At 38.9% G+C, this 17378-nt stretch overlaps 1 protein-coding gene across 3 annotated transcripts in view; it reads right to left on the bottom strand.

Annotated features, from left to right (window-relative positions):
• Window positions 1-1806: 1806 nt before the first annotated feature.
• TBL1XR1 (TBL1X/Y related 1) overlaps window positions 1807-17378 on the bottom strand; it is a 135136-nt gene continuing 119564 nt past the window's right edge. For all 3 annotated transcript variants that reach the window (XM_074298228.1, XM_074298229.1, XM_074298227.1), the window contains 9 exons: window positions 16741-16804; window positions 16536-16633; window positions 14385-14445; window positions 12184-12305; window positions 11966-12040; window positions 8374-8501; window positions 7548-7713; window positions 4619-4720; window positions 1807-3768 (listed from right to left, as the gene is read on the bottom strand). In XM_074298228.1, coding sequence (XP_074154329.1) covers window positions 3742-3768; window positions 4619-4720; window positions 7548-7713; window positions 8374-8501; window positions 11966-12040; window positions 12184-12305; window positions 14385-14445; window positions 16536-16633; window positions 16741-16804 — 843 coding nt within the window. In that variant the 3' untranslated portion in view covers window positions 1807-3741. The remainder of the gene's footprint in view (window positions 3769-4618; window positions 4721-7547; window positions 7714-8373; window positions 8502-11965; window positions 12041-12183; window positions 12306-14384; window positions 14446-16535; window positions 16634-16740; window positions 16805-17378) is intronic.

Below are 17378 nucleotides of genomic sequence, written 5' to 3' on the forward strand. Positions count from 1 at the left end.
TGGCACTAAGCAATATTTGAGACATCGTTTCTGCTCATCTAGTGAAACCCCAATTCCCCTCTGCCCACATCAGCTCCGTGCGATTCACACAGAATCCCTCTGCAGAGCCCTGGACATATATTGCCCTTCAGGCCTGTCTATTCCAGAACTATAACTATACCCTCAACCAAACCATTCTACCTAAACAAAGCTAGCTCCTTAAAAATAGTCATCTCTCATTAAATAATCTATTTTGACATAAAGCAGGGAAAGGAAAAAAAGGAGTGCTTTAAAAGTGAAGTTAAATCAGCACAAATCTTTGGCCTTTCTCTTGACATTTGTACATGTCAAAAAGCAAGAAACCTTCCTGTACTTCTTTCATCTGGTGATTCCTGCATTTTGCACCATAATTAGTTGTTAAACCACAAAGGGAGGCACTTTTAGTATTTGTAAAAGGTGTTTCATCCTAAATCACATCTAACACTAGAGAATTGCTCATCATAACTGGATTATCAATAATAACCTAAGACCTACTTAAAATTTATCATGGCCTAAAATACATCAGAAAGTCAATGATGGGACCTGATCCACATTAAGAGAAAAAGGAACAAACACATGAGAACGTGGCTTCCTTCCCTACATGGATATATGAAGAATGAGATTCCTGCATAAGCTTTAGGAATGAATGGGAAACATGACAGCTCCTCTTACTTTACTTTCTCCTTTAACCAATTAATCCCCGAAGAGTTCAGCTCTTTCTTCCCCATGATAACAAATTCATCAGCATAGCTTCTAAAATGATCAGGGTGTAATCCTACTCAGATCACAGCTCGATCATATCTTCCTAGAAGAACTATTACCATTTCAGTTATCAGCCCTTGGGGAAAATGGAGGGGTGGAGACAAATAAATCAGGAACTCCATAAATACAGTACTTCACAAGGCTGTGAAACTTAGTCTCTGGCCAGTACATTTATGCTCTAGACTCTTTTTTTTTTTTCTTTTTCTTTTTTTTTTAAACAGCTTAGGAGCAGCATCGTGGCACATCAGCAGGCAATGATGATATTGAGAACAGCAGCAAAAATAAATAAATAATCCAATGTTCATTAAGAGCCCAGGCCTACTACATGGATACCTCTCAGTAAGACGAGACTTCAGGGTAATAAAGCTCTGTATTTATAACTGTGTAGGGTTCCTATTATGGATTTTTTTTTTGTAAGGAAAATAGCCAAAGATCAAAAAAGGAAAAATGACAATAGCATAAAAATGTAGCTGTCTATTCTGGCAGCCATATTGCAGAATTCCTTGACTATCTTTTTTATAATCGGCTGAAAAAACCAGTCAATAACTGTATGCAAATGAATAAATTGTCCATATCAAAATACAAAAGTACTATCAATAATCACCTCTGACTTTCAGATTTAAATTCAGTGCAATTGACAAATGCATCGCTAAAGGAAAACGCAGCTTAAACATATTCAAAACATTTGTGTCTATTCCTGGGAGCACATTTAAAAATTATTGCACAGATTTTTTTTATTTTTTACTTTTTTTTTTTTAAACAACAACAGAGGTCAGCCACGGACACAGACCTCCACCAATAAAAGTAGGATGTCCAAGTGCCAGATACTCAGTCTATGAGGTTTTTTACATAACTCACAAGGTAATTGTTTTAGATTCTTTCATGTGTTCCAAAACCCTAAAAAGAGCTGGCACAAAATCATCATGAATGACTGCCTTTCTGGATATGAATTTTTTTTTTTTAAATGCTGTGATTTAGAATAGATTCTCCACTAATAACTGGAGAACATAGAAGAATGAATGTGGAATTAAGTGTATTTTCTTTACCAAAGGCCAATGCTATCCTACCTTAGCAAAATGAAGACTTGCTTCAAGTCATATTAGTTTGTAAAAATAGCAGAAAATCAATGGCAAAAAAAAAAGCTGCATTATTTGGGTTAAATCAATTTATGCCTAAACTAAGAACAAAGTAGATTAACTTTTTTAAAGCAATAATAGTCACAAAATTATTAGTGATTGAAATAGTGTTATAAAACGGTTAACTTTGCAAAGCTCTGTGATAGAAGCTGTTCCTTAATTAAAACATCTGTGACATAAATTTAACAACTATACTCTTAGAAATTTATAGCCTCGGAATCTGGCATGAAACATGAAGTGACCCCTTTTCAACAGCACACACAAACAAAATGTGCTGAATTTACAAAAGAAATTTCGGTATACCCTAGTCACGTGAACAGAACAAAAGTTTGCAGATTATCTGTTGATATTGCAAATAGACTAAAGGACAATACATAGTAGTGATTAATTAAAAATAGCAGCTTATACCTACTTATATTTGAAAAAAACATAGCCATAAGTTATAATAAACTGCAGAATCAGAGCAGCAGAGATATTAGTGCAAGTATTATTATTTTTTAATAAGCTGAATCACTGCTATTTAAACACACCTTAAAGCAAGTCTTCTGTTCTAAAGATTTCTTTTGAAACTAAGGTAGTAAACATTTTGCCACATAATGGCAGTGTTATCAAATATATGCCAAAGGTATTTTGATTTATATAAAGAAAATTGACATGAGTTTTTTTTTAATACTGGAATTTGGTTACATTATATATCAGCTCCTACACATATGGTGTATATGCCTGGTAGAAGCAAATAAACCTATGTCCAGAAAGATTTCTATCTCTTAAAAACAAAACAAAAACACCCCAGAATCCTACTTTGCTCCTTTTCACAATAGTGCACAACTAAACCATAATTAACTATGGTCTTGAAGCAACAAGATTTTTTTTTTTAAATGCAGCTCTTGTATTTGTAAATTTAAAAAAAAAAATTTGTGCCCTTCGATTCTTAAGTTTGGCAGAAATATGTCCCAAATAAGAAACTTCTGCATTTCAGCCACACCACCAGAAAAACCAGAGCAGAATACCCTTACAAATAATGTACTTTCTTGATTAACATGACCAATGTCACATTTAAGATATATTTTTTTAAAATCAACCCTCACCCCAAAACACAACCAATGGAAAACGTGCTCTGAGAGCCACAGAATAGACCAAAACTCACTTGGCCTCTTCAAAACAATGCATTAAAATATTTTTTAAAAGATTTTTTTTTTTTGTTTAAAAGATGAAAAAAATAAAAACAAGAAACAAGATTCACTCCCTTACTTCCTGCATCAGTAAACAAACCCAAAAAGAATGCCTGAAAAGCAAGAAACCACCCATGGCTGCATATTCACATATGTCCATTTTCTCTGTACACATAAACTGCTCAACTATTAAGGGAAATTAAAAAAAAAGAAGAAGAAAAAGAAAAAGAAAGGAAAAAAAAAAGATCCATCATAATGATTAGATGGGGAAGGGGTGGGGGAGAGGGCAGGGGGACGGGAAGGCTGCCATTTGTCTCCCGATTTGGTGCACGTATGGTCTGCTTTTTTGTATAGTCTCATTCCTTTCCTCTTCTGCTTTTCACATCCCAAGCTTCTAAATGCTATTTGGGGGCACAGCAGATAAGATGCCAGCACTTGGTGAACAGGATTCACAAGCTGTGACAAAACTCTGTCATCCTCTTCAGGGTGTAATTTTGCTTTGTTTCTATACAGTGTATGTCGAGATTTCTTTTAGGTTTGGCTGTAGTGGACTGGCCATGGTTCCAGTGGGACTAGAGCAGTACATGGGTCAGGGACAGTCATTTTGGCTATGTACACATTCATAGTCGGTCCATGGCTTCCAACTAGTAGCACTATTTCCGTAGGTCTAGCACACAAACCTGTAACAAAGAAAGTTGTTTACAAGTTAACCGAACTGGGCATTTCAGAAAACCTTACATTCCCAGGACTAATTGGGATGGGGATACTTCCAAAATCAGGGCTGGGTTCTAAATCAATGACAATATAAGCAATGATGGCACCGGGTCCTGTGCCAGAGCTACAAGATATCTAATACCTGAGAGGCAGCAGAGGGATGCAGGTGAGAGGGCTTGCCCGCTGCCTTGGACAAAGGAAATTGGATAGAGACCCTCCTGCTTGAGCTCAACTACTTCAAGGCCGGTCCCCCCAAGTGGAGGCCCTGTGTGCTCCTCGAGGAGCCCCCAGAAACACTCAAGGTACCAGCACTAACAGCCTGCCCTAAGGCTGCAATCCATCCCTCTAGACCATCACCATTTTTTAAAAAGGTGGGGTTGCCATACATTAAATAACTAGCTCACCGTTTGCTCTTTCATATAAGAGACTAACTAATAAAGGCCTTCAGTCAGATTAACTATCAATTTGTTGATCATAAAAAATAACAAAAACATCAAAAAGAACCTAATTTGTAGAATCATCATATACTGCCTGTGAAGACAGCATAGTCTTTTGGAAAAGGCCAAAAATATTTAAAAGGAACGACAGGGCAGCTAGGTGGCACATTGGGTAGAATACCAGCCCTGAAATCAGGAGGACCTGAGTTCAAATCTGACCTCAGTTACTTAATACTTCCTAGCTGTGTGACCCTGGGCAAGTCACTTAACCCCAACTGCCCAAGCAAACAAATAAATAAAGGAATGACTTGTCACAAGATCCGTTCCCCCTCACTGGGGAATGGAAATTGCCTCCTTGCAAACATTCTATTATACTTACTGAACCATCTGATGCACTGGCTCCAACTTTGTCTCCTGCTGCATTCCAGCAAACCTCAAATATTCCACCTGTTCCCCTATAGCTATGAACTAGGGCACCCGTCTAAAAAGAGAGAGATCATTTTTTAAAAATCACATTAATGATATTTATGAGTTGAACTACAGCACCATAAATGCATCCCCCATAGCAAAAAAGCTTACAGCATTTCATTGAAGACACAGAAATTAAGACAGCTAGAAATTGAACACCCAATAACCCCAGCAAGTTATCTGAAAAACATGAACAGAAGCCTAAGATCAAACAATAAAGTACCGTGCAGTGCTCTCTGGCAAATGCTGTGGCCTAATAAGAGCCTCTCCACGTGCAGGGGATGGCCCACTGCTGCTGCCCCCAGCTCCTGCTGTGAGCAGGGCCGTGCTATCTGAGAAGGGGCTGTCCACAGAGACCCCCAAGGCCGGCCCAGCGGGCTTTCCAACCAGGAGGCACCTGCTAACTAAGGGTGTCCCACAAAGCACTATCCTGGGGGACCTCTCTTCTCATTCCATATTCATCTGGTCCGGTTAGCTCCTCTGAATTCCTTTATTATCTCCAATTTGATGATCCCCATCTACATATCTAGCCCTAATCTCTCTGCTAATCTTCAACTGCCTCTCCTACAGACATTTTCAATTCAACTGTCTAGAAGTGAATTCATTATCTTTCCTCTCGGGAGGGCTCACAACCCCTTTTCAGGACTGTTCCCCTCTGCCTCTGGAGTCTGCCTTCACTCTCACCAGCTGGGCAGAACCGGCCTCAAACCTGTCAGTGGGTTGGGTCTACCCCAAGGATGGGAAGGAGCAAACTGGTTCTATCGGCCACGAAGGCCACTGAAGTGCGCGCTGTGGTGCACTTGGAGCTCCACGAGGCCAGCTCATCCTCGGCACCCTAGCCATCACCAGTCTCTGGGTTTTGTCCTGCCTCTGGACCGCGATGACTCAGGAAAAGAGAATGAGGCTGTCGACTCTGAGCACCCTGTCTCGTTTCATATGCAAGTCAAGACATTACCCATGATAACACAGACCCTCTTAAAAAAAAAAAAAAAAAAAAAAAAAAAAAAAAAAAAAAAAAAAAAAAAAGGCGAACAGCAATAGCTTCCCCCACTTCAGACCCCCTGAACTCAAAACCCAGACTCCATGGGACTCCAAATTAAGAGTATCTATTCCATATCATATTTGTTGCCTTCTTTCCCTCTTTTTTAATTTAATATTTTATTTTTCCCAAGTATATGTCAAAACAATTTTAATATTTTTTCTGAAATTTTGAATTTCAATTTTTCTCCTCTCTTCCCCACCATTAAAATTGCTTTTTCTCTTAAACTTATTTTTATTTTCAGTTCCAAATTATCTTTCTCCTTTTACCCCTCAAACTCATCTCTATTGAGAAGGCAAGAAATACATCTATATTATACATATGAAGTCATGCAATGCATATTTCCAGAGTAGACTGGAAAGAGGAAAAAGTAATTTCTTGCTTGGGGGAAGAAGGGTATGAGAGAGGAAGAAAATTTGGAATTGAAAACATTCAAATTAAGCTTAAGAAACAAAAAAAAAAAAAAAAAAAAAAAAAAAAAACAAATAAAGAATCTCTTTTAGGAAGGACGAAAAGTTCCTTGAGGGCAGTACTATTTCACTTCACTGGTAATTTGCCTTATTTATTCAAGAGTTCCTTAAATTCTGATGGGTAATAGTTTCCTATGGAAAAAATGCAATGTTCTGATTATATGTTAAGTGGATGATTAGGGGCAAAGGGCATAATGGTAGTCACTAATTCTAATCTCAGCAGAGGTAGGAAAAGTGAGTAAAAACTGAAAGGGAATCATTTTTTGAAAATCAAATTCCAGGCCTATGTTGGAGATAACAAACATGGCCTGGTCACAGCAGCATCACTCCTTGGACAACAGCCTTCCATCTGAAATCCACTAGTATGGCAAATCTAGTTTATATGATTTATGAAATTTGAGGGAAATCACATTAAATGTGCAAGAAAAGTAAAAGCTTAGCTGTTCATCAAACACAAACTGCACAACCACCCACTTGTCTCTCCAAATGTGATCTTATTAGAAAGTGAGGTGGACTGTTTTCAGTTACAATAGAGGGTGGCTGAAATGTTGTATAGTCAATGAGCTCTACTGCTAAGTTGTGTGGGATCCATCCAATCCCTTAGAGTTCTGGGAGTCCAGATAGCTTTTCATCATAACTTAACTCACTTGATTTAATCTTGATGGAATAAGAGTCATTGGAAAACTTAAAGGGGAATTAAGTTTGACAAAGGTTAAATGTCAAGGATTCTCATGAGACATCAGTGTGCAATGATATGCAATTTCTTCCACAGAGCTCCAACTGGAGGAACTTCTTTCAGTAAAGCAGCGGGAAGGTTATCTCTTGGTAGGTGACCACCTGCTGTAAGGGTCTCAGATTAGACTTAAAGCCTGGTCTTCTGGACTCCAACTCCACCAGCATTTACCAAAGTTTGTTAACTGTCAAGCTAAGGAAAACAGAACACTCCCTGCCCTTAAGGAATCAATATTCTTTTAGAGGTCAATGTTTCCCAGGTTGCATTCATTCATACTCAAAAACAGGCTAGAAAAATGAGGTCCCAGAAGAAGGGGAAAGACTAACAACGGGGCTACTGTTTTAAAGTCTAACAGGACCTAACTCTGAATCCAGTCTGCAAGCAACTTTTGCACAGTGCCCAGGGCCTGTTTAGAAGAAGTCGCCAGCTGCAGCCAAAGCCCAGATATCGCCAAGGGTTATGCAAAATGCCTTCATCCTTTGCCTAGATGCTACCCCACATTTGAAAACTGACTTTTAGTTCTGCCTATTGTGGGCTTCTCAAAGGCATGTTCCGCCTTAGTCTGCTTAAGCATTTAACTCAGGATCATAAAGCATACCTGCGTGTTCCAGATGTGCACACATTTGTCGAAGGAGCCACTCGCCAGATACCTGCCATCAGGACTGAAAGCCACGCTGTACACAGGCTCTTGGTGCTTTGTCAAAGTGTGGATGCAGATGCCCCGGTCCACGTCCCATAACCGAACAGTAGAGTCAAAGGATGCACTGGAGGAGGGGACAAGAGGAAAACAGGAGGATGGCTTCACCGTAACGGAAAGGCCATTATTTTTCTTGACTCCTCTCATGTGCAGGAGACCAATACCCCCTCCTCCCTTCAGGGCACCTCCGAGGCAGGCCCATGGCCCCAACACTGAGGGCCACACCAGCCATAGGCCTGCACCCTGCAGGGGCCGGGGCAGGATTACCAACCATGCCACTTCCATTCTGCAAACCAGAGAATAGGCCCAAGGAATCACTCAAACAGGGACAAAATGATCCACAAATTAGAGCAAAATAGGCTGGACTATTATGTCTATGTGTTCGTATTGATTCTATACAGCTTCAGAAGCCAGAGTGTGTTTTGACTCATTAAAGATACTTTCTGAAACACCTTTAAATGGCACTACTCTCATGCTTTCAGGCACGGACCAGCAGACCATCTCTTAGGTCTCCAATTTCCCCTTTTCTTCATATAAACCAAGAATCAGGAGGCCAGAGAACATCCAGCCTAACTCCCTGGCGCTGCCAACGGACACTAAAGAAGGAGGGCGGCCCCAGCTCCCAGCCAGCTCCTCTTCAGCCACTGGGCTCTCTGCAGACCAAGAGCACTGGATTCAGCAGGTCCTTATGAAGTGACCACATTTGTTTCCCTGAAGTCTTTCTTACCTGGCCAGCATGAGGTTGGCATTTGGGTTGTTTGTTCCTGGTCCTGTGGGACTCCATTTGATAGTATAAATTTCTTTATTATGTGCTTGCAAATCATGGACACAACTCTCCTGTTTCATACTCCATATCTAAAAGAGCAAAAAAAGAACAAGAATCACCATTGCCAGATGGGCAGAGACCTTCCACTTCACAGGTTACAGAGCCGAGGCCCAGATGAGCACCTGGCCTAGGCTCTACCGGCAGCCAAAAGGCTGAGGTGAGACCCAGGGGAGCCACATTTCAGTACTCAGCTGGCTCCAAGCTGTGAGTGAGCCCAGAGCTGAGAGTGGGCTGAAGTCTCCCAGCTTTCCAGCTGGTCGGGGCTCAGACAGCAGGAGAGATTCTCCCGCAGGCAGCACCCATCTCCTTTCAGGGGATCCACTTGGACGTGCCGGATGGAGGGAGGATCTGAGACAGAATGGGTCCAACCACAAGCTGAGCTGGGTGAATAAAGTAACAGGTGCTATGCCCCATACCAGTTTGGGTCCTGACACTTGAATGGGGTACACTGATATTTCCCCCTACATAAAAAGCTCAGGCCCCTTCACTTGAAGGTACTCAAGCACAATTTGAAAGATTTCAATTTTTCATTGTAAATATTAGTCAATAATCATAGGAAAAGCACAAAATGGGAGAGCTACTGTTCCTTTCCTGTTTTCCAATATATTTTTTTAGCTCATGGCAGAGAAGGTACAACAAAGAGCCCAGTTTTTATGGTGATTACTAATGAGGATGTTAACACAAGAAAGCTCCATTTGTAGTCAGGATGAGGATGCTCACAAGAGATGTCAGTCAGTGACTTAACCAGTCTGAGTACAGTCAGACATTAAGACTATTAGTGTGATTCACAGCTTAGCAAATCTATGACTTGAAAAAAAGAGGGATTTAAAATTCCCTTCCTTAAAAGGTGAGTTTCTATATGGCTAGGAGTAACTTATAAAATATGGTAGGAGAAAAAAAAGATCACTAAGTACTAATAAAGCTTTAACAATGCAGCTTTTCTGTTAGTGTGTGCATGGATGTTCTCAAAAATATGCAGATTCAGGTCCGAATATTCTATTGAAAAGTCAAAATTATTCTGTATTAGTGCAAAGAAAATCTCAAACTGTCCTAACAATTAAGGCTCATTTTGCACACTCATGTTCTCAGAAAGCTAAAGTCTCAAAGTAAATTTATGTCCAGGAGACAAGGAGCAATTCTACTGAACGCACAACTGCAATCAATAACCTTTACAAATAACTTTGGAAAGGGAAATGTGAAAAATATAAAGCACAAAAGACTTAATTTTTATCTAAGAGGAAAGCAGGCCCTAAATGGTGGTGAAAATATCACAATGAAATTCCCCACCCACCTCAAACAAACAAAAATTTTAAAAATCTACCTTTAAATTACCTTTAAGGCCCAACTGTGCTAGACCTAAATTTATTATAAAACAATGATTATCAATTCCATTTGATACTGGCCAAGAAATAGAGTAGTTAGTAGTTGATCAGTGAAATAGGCTATATAGTTAATATATATAAAGAATAGGAATAGTCAATGATTATAGTAATCTAGTGTTTGATAAACCAAAGACTCTAGCCTCTGAAATAAGAAATCACTATCTGGAAAAAATTATTGGGAAAATTAAAAAATAACATGGCAAAAACTAGGCACTGATCAACATCTAATACCCTATATTAAGATAAAGTCAAAATGGGTTCATGATTTAGACGTAAAGAGTGATACTATAAGCAAGTTAGGAGAACAAGGGGTAGTTTACCTCTCAGATCTGGGGCAATGGGAGAAATTTATGGCCAAAGAAGAATTAGAGAACAGCATGAAATGCAAACTGGATTAAATTAAAAGCTTTTTATGCAAACAAAACCAATGCAGTCAAGATCAGAAGGGAAGCAAAAATCTGGGGAAAAAATTTTTAATATCAAAGGTTCTGATAAAGGTCTCATTTCTAAGATAGAGTTAACTGGAATTTATAAGAACACTTGCCATTCTCCAACTGATAAATGGTCAACAGATATGTATAATTTTCAGATGAAGAAATTAAAATAATTTCTAGCCATATGAAAAAATGCTCTAACAATCACTATTGCTTACAGAAATGCAAATTCAACTCTGAGGTAACGTTACACATCTCTCAAATTGGTTAAGATGACAAAAAGACAATGATAAATACTGGAGATGTGAGAAAACTGGGAGACTAATACATTGTTGGTGGAGTTGTGAACTGAACCAACCATTTTGGAGAGCAATTTTTTTTTATTTTGCTGAGGCAATTGGGGTTAAGTGACTTGCCCAGGGTCACACAGCCAGGAAGTGTTAAGTATCTGAGACCAGATTTGAACTCAGGTCCTCCTGACTTCAGGGCTGGTGCTCTATCCAATGTACCACCTAGTTACCCCAGTGGAAAGCAATTCTGAACTACACCCAAAGGGTTATCAAACTGTACGTACCCTTTGTATTTCTACTGGGTTTGTATTCTAAAAAGATCATAAAAAAGAACAAAGGACTCACATGTGCAAAAATGTTTGTAGTAATACTTTGGGAATTGTAAACTGAGTGGATGCCTACTGGCTGGAGAATAACTAAATAACTTATGGTATATGAATATAATGGAACATTGTTGTTCTATAAGAAATGACAAGCAAAATGATTTCAGAAAAGCCTGGAGAGACTTACATGAACTGATGCTGAGTAAAATGAATAGAACCAAAAGAACACTGCACACAACAACAACAGGAATACATAATGATTCAACTAGACTTGGCTCTTTTCAATGAGATGATTCAGGCCAATGCCAATAAATTTGTGATGGGGAGTAAATGTGGATCAAAACATAGTATTTTCACCTTTTTTGTTGTTGTTTGCTTGCTTTATTTTTCTTTCACATTTTTCCCTCCTTTTTGATCTGATTTTTCTTATGCAACATATAAATGTGGAAAAATGTCTAGAAGAATTACACATGTGTTAACCTATTTGGATTGGTGTCTAGGGGAGAAGGGAGGAAGAAAAATATAGAATGTAATGCTCTCTCTAAAATGTAATGTTCCCTGTTGAGGTTTTCTTGGGGTCTCTGGGAGCAGCCTTCGTTTCAGTTCAGTAATCACCACAAGAACAGCCAGGGATTAAAGTCCAAATCCTTTATTGTCTCTTTCCAAAGGCCTGGTTAGCTTTCTTAGAGGCCTACCTCTCTACTTGGTTCCATGGGCTTGAGCTCCTGCCTCCAGTCCTTTGCCTCTACCAGCATCTGCCAATAGCTTTCTCTGAATGTCAATCCTGGCTAAGGCTCTTAGCTTACATGCCCCACACTGAGTATACATCAATCATTATATCACTAGGAAACCATTGTTTGTTGCAGGATTAAATCAATGCTAAAGTAGATTTAACCACTGTCTTCTCAATTCCACTCAGTACCTTGTTTAAAGTTCTGGCCCATAACAATGGAACACAAGGTTTTGTAAGGATAAATATTGCAAACTATCTTTGTATGTATTTTGAAAAATAAAAAGCCATCATAAAAATGAATGAACATGTAAATAAATAAAAAACAAATTACCTTTAAAGTCATGTCATCAGAACAGGATGCCAGAAGGTTACCAGTTGGGTCCCATTTGATAGCATTTACTTCATTCTAAAAATAATTAATCATATTAATTTTTCATCATATACATGAAAACACAAAGTTCAGTATAATTTCCTTATCATCCATTTGGTAAACATTAAATTTCAAAAGGCACATCCAAATCACATGAAAAAAGACAAAGAGCTTCTTACTGTGTGTCCCTGGAATGTTTTAATAGGCCTATCCTGTCCCAATTTACAGACATGAATGCACATATCGGTGCTGCAAGAGGCAAAGGTGTTGTTGCTTTGCCAATCCACGTCCAGTGCCGGTGCTGGGAAGCAAAGGAGGAAAGTGTTAATGCACAGATATGGTTCTTAAAAACAAAAGAGACTAAAAATTCAACAAAAAGATAAACTTTTCATAACTTATTTTATAATTTGTAAGATTCAGGAAAAGAAATGTTTTCAAGCTATCCAACTGCTACACTGAAAAATTACCTCCATCTAGCTTTGGCTTATCATCTGCACAGTACAAATGACACACGATAAGAGTCAAAACTTTATACTTAAATAAAATACAGTTTTCTCTGTGTTGCAATATGAGAAAAGACTGATAAAGGCAGCCAGAGTTGGATTGGACATGTAACAACGATGGATGGCATGACAACAGATCTTTCTAATGACCAAGGCCTATGATCTAGGGATCTACAGGGCAAAAAAAGAGGAAAACTACAGGAAGAACCCTGCTTTATTGTGTGTACAGGAACACTATGGGAAGAAGTACCAAAGGTAAAAACAAGGTGACACGGAGGAAAGGGGGAGTAGTGTTACGGAAATGGTGGTTCACTAACTGTAACAGTGGTGGTGGTGAATGGTTGTGGTGGTGCTGCTGGTCATAGCAAAAATAATATCAACGATTCTTATCACTGGATAGCTTGCAAAGTGATTTACAAACATCATCTAATGTGAGGGATATGGCATTATCATTCTCATTTTACTAACAAGAAAACCTTGGTCCAAATATGTGCAAATGACTCGCCTACAGTTCACCGTGTTTTATGTTCCTTTTTTTTTTTTTTTTTTTTTTTTGCCATGGTTTTTCCTTTTTATTCCCATTTTTCTCTCCCAACATGACTCATAAAGAAATGTGTACTTTAAAAAGTTAATATACATGCATAACCGAGGGGGGAGGGAGATTTAAATTAAAAAAAAATAATAATAAAATAAATAAAGACTTGCCTACAGTTCAGAATGAATCAATATCTGCCACAAGATTGAAACTCAAGACTCCACATTAGCAGGTTTGTTCTCTTCCTCATCTATATCTAACATATATGTTACATATATGTGGTCACAACTGTTAAAATGAATGGAAAACTTGACCTGTACTCGTACTCTACTAATCAGTACATAGCTTGTACCCCTTAAGAAGGGAAACTGTAGCAAACCAGCCAAGGCTACGGGGTCTGAATACGCTTAAAGCACTGTGGCTTCTGAGACAGAAAGCCGCCCTCCATGGAAAGACGGCACAGGCCCGGCTGTTAAGGTATCCTTACCCGCTCTTCTTGAGACACTAGACAAGCTTTCCTGTTATTTCTCATTAGGATCAAGTAACACTTAAAATGACTGCACAGCTGAGGGTCCAACGCACTACTTGGTTAGTAGCGAGTGTTTACACATCCTGAGTTCTATTGGGGGAAAACCCACCAACCACCACATGTTCTATGTTTCTCACTTGCTGTGTTCAGAGGAATGTAATCCCAAGTGTGACTAGTTACTCTCAACTGGTCAGAACGTCCAGCAAAATGTTTAATTGTGCATTTATTATCTACATAATACCCAAGCAAGAGCACATGAACAGACTGTCCACTTGATTAAAATGCTCTAAAAGAGTGAGAGTGAGTCAGATTAAGGTGCAATGTCATGATTTCTAAGTGTGTGGGTATTATGTGTTGAGTACCACAATATTCTTATAATGGAAATATTTAGATAATAGAAAGATAGGTAACACTTTTTTTTGAACCACGCACATTGCCATTGAGGAACATATCTAATGGGAAATAGTTCAGCTGTTTGTCTTGTACAAAGTCTCTGGCCCTCGGTAAAGAGATAGGAAGGCATGAGTGAACACTATAAATGATATTTTCTTTAAAATTCAGAAGTAAACTGTGTCGTTATTATTTTCTATATGATTATATTATCCTAAAACTATTTACATTATAAATAATTCTTCTGATATTATTGTCTATATTTCTATATAATTCCTTATTTCATGCAACAAGGAAGAAATAATCCTTTAAAATTATGGAGTTTGGAGTCTAAAGTACCAAACTGTTTCATTTATAGTGAATTAAAAAAACAAATTTAAAGAGGATAAAATAGATCTATGTGAATTGTAAAGGAAATTTTACCTGAATGAAAAGGGAACTGTTGCTTGGCTTCCCCAGTATGTGCATCCCAGATAATCGTGGTCTTTATTTGTTATTTTCAAAAGAAAAAAGAAAATTAAAGAAACTGTAAAAGTAATAACTGCTTTGTGACCTTCTGCAATACAGATAAAACTTTATTCAAGTGATATAAAATAACAACTACAAGTTCTATTTTTAAACCTTTAACTTGTATTATAAAGAATAGGATCATTCTAAGCACTTTTGGAAAAGTCTCGAATATTTGGGGACTGTTTTTTCCTATGTAAGTTCTATTAAGATTCAGATTCTCTGCATCAATGATTATGACACATATGGTGAGTTCACCATCCCCTCATGCTTCCTCTCCGAACTGATCAAATCTGAAGTGTGCGTCTGTTTTCAAAAATCAGGAATTACTGAAAAATCATCCCTTCTCCAGGAAACCTTCCAGACTCAAGTCTGACTGGATCTTTCTCTTTTCCCCTCTTCTGGGACTTCCCTTTGTACTTTGTTTCTTTCTCTTCTGAGCTTCTAGATTATTCTCAATATATCCCTTGCTAGACTATAACTCAAGAGTAGGCTCTGGTACCTTCAAGATTGTACTCAAGACCTACTTCACAGAGCTTTCTCAAAGGAGACTTTCGGTATACATCTACACGGTTAGGCACATGCTACTTCCCATCCATCTCCCTATAGAAGTCGGCCTGTCAGAAGTGGACAGGAACTGGTTCCTCTGTCTCTGTGTGCCCAGTGCTTGGCCCCAAAGTCAGCACTTCTAGTGAGAACAGAATATTCTGGGCACAGCTTATACTTAAATTTGCTAAATGAGCATTACAAAAAGCTGACCTGAATAAACTGAAAAAAATCCAAAGATTCTGACATACATGCTCAACATCTGAATCGTTCCCTCTACTACTACTAGTCAGTTGGTAGCTTGAGGTATCAACCAGATGATCTGTGGAGATCTTAGGTAACTGCCCCCTTATTGCACTGGGCTAAGTTCGTGAAAAATCTATTTCTAAGCAATTTGTAATGAAATTTCTTTTCTTTCTTTTTTTTTTTCCTGAGGCTGGGCTTAAGTGACTTGCCCAGGGTCACACAGCTAGGAAGTGCTAAGTGTCTGAGGCCAGATTTGAACTCGGGTCCTCCTGACTTCAGGGCTGGGGCTCTGGGGGCTCTACCCATTGCACCAACTGGCTGCCTGGTAATAAAATTTCAAGGTAGGCACACTTATGGGGGTTAGATTAACAGGCTCCTTTCAGTCATTTAGTCCCAGGTGTGAAGGGAAAGGAAGGAGGAAGAAGGAACTTCGTCTGGTAGGGAAATAAGGCACACTCAGAGCCCCCAGAAGGGGGGGTGGAAGGGCCCAACAGCTGGCAGGCAGCATGCTTTCCAGTTACCACGCACCGCGTAGACAAAAGGCTCTCTCAGGATCCAATCAACAAGCAAAGCATTATTATTATCCCCATTTGTAAACCATAGAAATTGAAGAAAAGGGGGTAGAAATGATGTGCGCAAGGCCCAACTACTAAGTGGCAGAAGCAGAATTTTAATTAGGTCAGTCTCAACAACTCAAAACTCAAATCCATTTTCTATCGCTGCTTAGTGAAAGACACAACATGAAACATGACTCGAAGTCTGTCAGGAAGGGTACAGGACGAGGGTTTTCCTGTGGGCTTGTGCCTGCCCTCTCTCTCCCGGGCACACTGAGCGAGGGACTGCCCTCTCTCCAACACACTCAGAAGCTGCCTTGGAGCTCCACGTCTCAGAGCCCTTGTGATAACTGAGAGCTGGGGGAACCGGAGCAGAAGTCACTCACAGCAGCACTTAGGGAGCCTCTAGGCTTTGTCCATGGGGTCATCCCACAGGTATGTTGTAAGAGAGGAGTGTGACCCACCTACTTCTGCTCATATTGCAACCAGAGTAAAATGTGGCCAAAAAGATCAAGACTGAAGATTGGCTTGCATAGAAGTATTTCTGGGGATAGGTCCATGAATAAAGATATCTCCACCTATGCTAGAAAGGCTGCATCAAAAACTTGTTCTAATCATTTACTATTTGCAAAGTCGTTGGTAGAACGAGGGGAAATTTTAAACGTTCATAAATACTTTATAGGAACTAACCTTTGCTAAAGCAAATTTAATTTGTTCTTACCTTATCCACTCCGGCACTCAGGATGAAATTTCCTTTCTTGTTCCATTTTAATGCAAAAATAGGACCTTTATGTTGCCCCAAGGTGCTAGCAAGATTACCTGATGTTTAAGAAGACAAAAACATTTTAACTATTTGGAAGCGTGTAATACACAACAGGAAAAATGAACAGAAAATATAACTTTTTTGTTTGTTTTGTTTGTTTTACCATCTTTAGTCCATATTCTGGCAAATCCATCATATGACCCAGTGGCGAGAAGTGTGCCTTCACTCTGTTAGGAAAATAGGATTATTTTTCATTGACAGAATCTCAGACTGTTCTGCACATTTTTAAAGAGACTGTGCTTACATGCCAAGATAGTCACAGTACATCCTTGTTTTAGTTTTAGTTTTTATCCAGGGTCTGGGAGTACAGGGCCCTCAGCACCTGCCACACATATATAAAGATGAAACTTTTAAAAAGTACAAGTACGTAATGGCAAAAAGACAAAATTTCTGATGTGAACAATTGTTGACATAGTAGAGAAAGAAAATTAAATTTCTAACTCCATTACTGTTGAAAGAAAAAAAAAAAATTAAGATGAAAACACCTCAAGATGAAAAGAAACATCAAACGCTTGCCTTTATTAATTCTTTCCTGTTGCTTTCTAAATCAGAAAGAATAAAAACACGGAGAACAAAAAGAACAGGAAAGAATGGAAGCTGATGTTGTCACGAATGAAATGAGTAACAGGATTTTTTAGAGCCAGTGAACAGAAGGTAAAATCTCTTCTAGGCTCAGAACTTCACGGTGCTGTCCCTGGTGCAGCCCGGGAAGATGGGGAACAACTGGACATGGGAACTCCA

The sequence above is a fragment of the Sminthopsis crassicaudata genome, chromosome 3 (assembly GCF_048593235.1).
Source record: "Sminthopsis crassicaudata isolate SCR6 chromosome 3, ASM4859323v1, whole genome shotgun sequence".
NCBI classification, from domain to species: domain Eukaryota; kingdom Metazoa; phylum Chordata; class Mammalia; order Dasyuromorphia; family Dasyuridae; genus Sminthopsis; species Sminthopsis crassicaudata.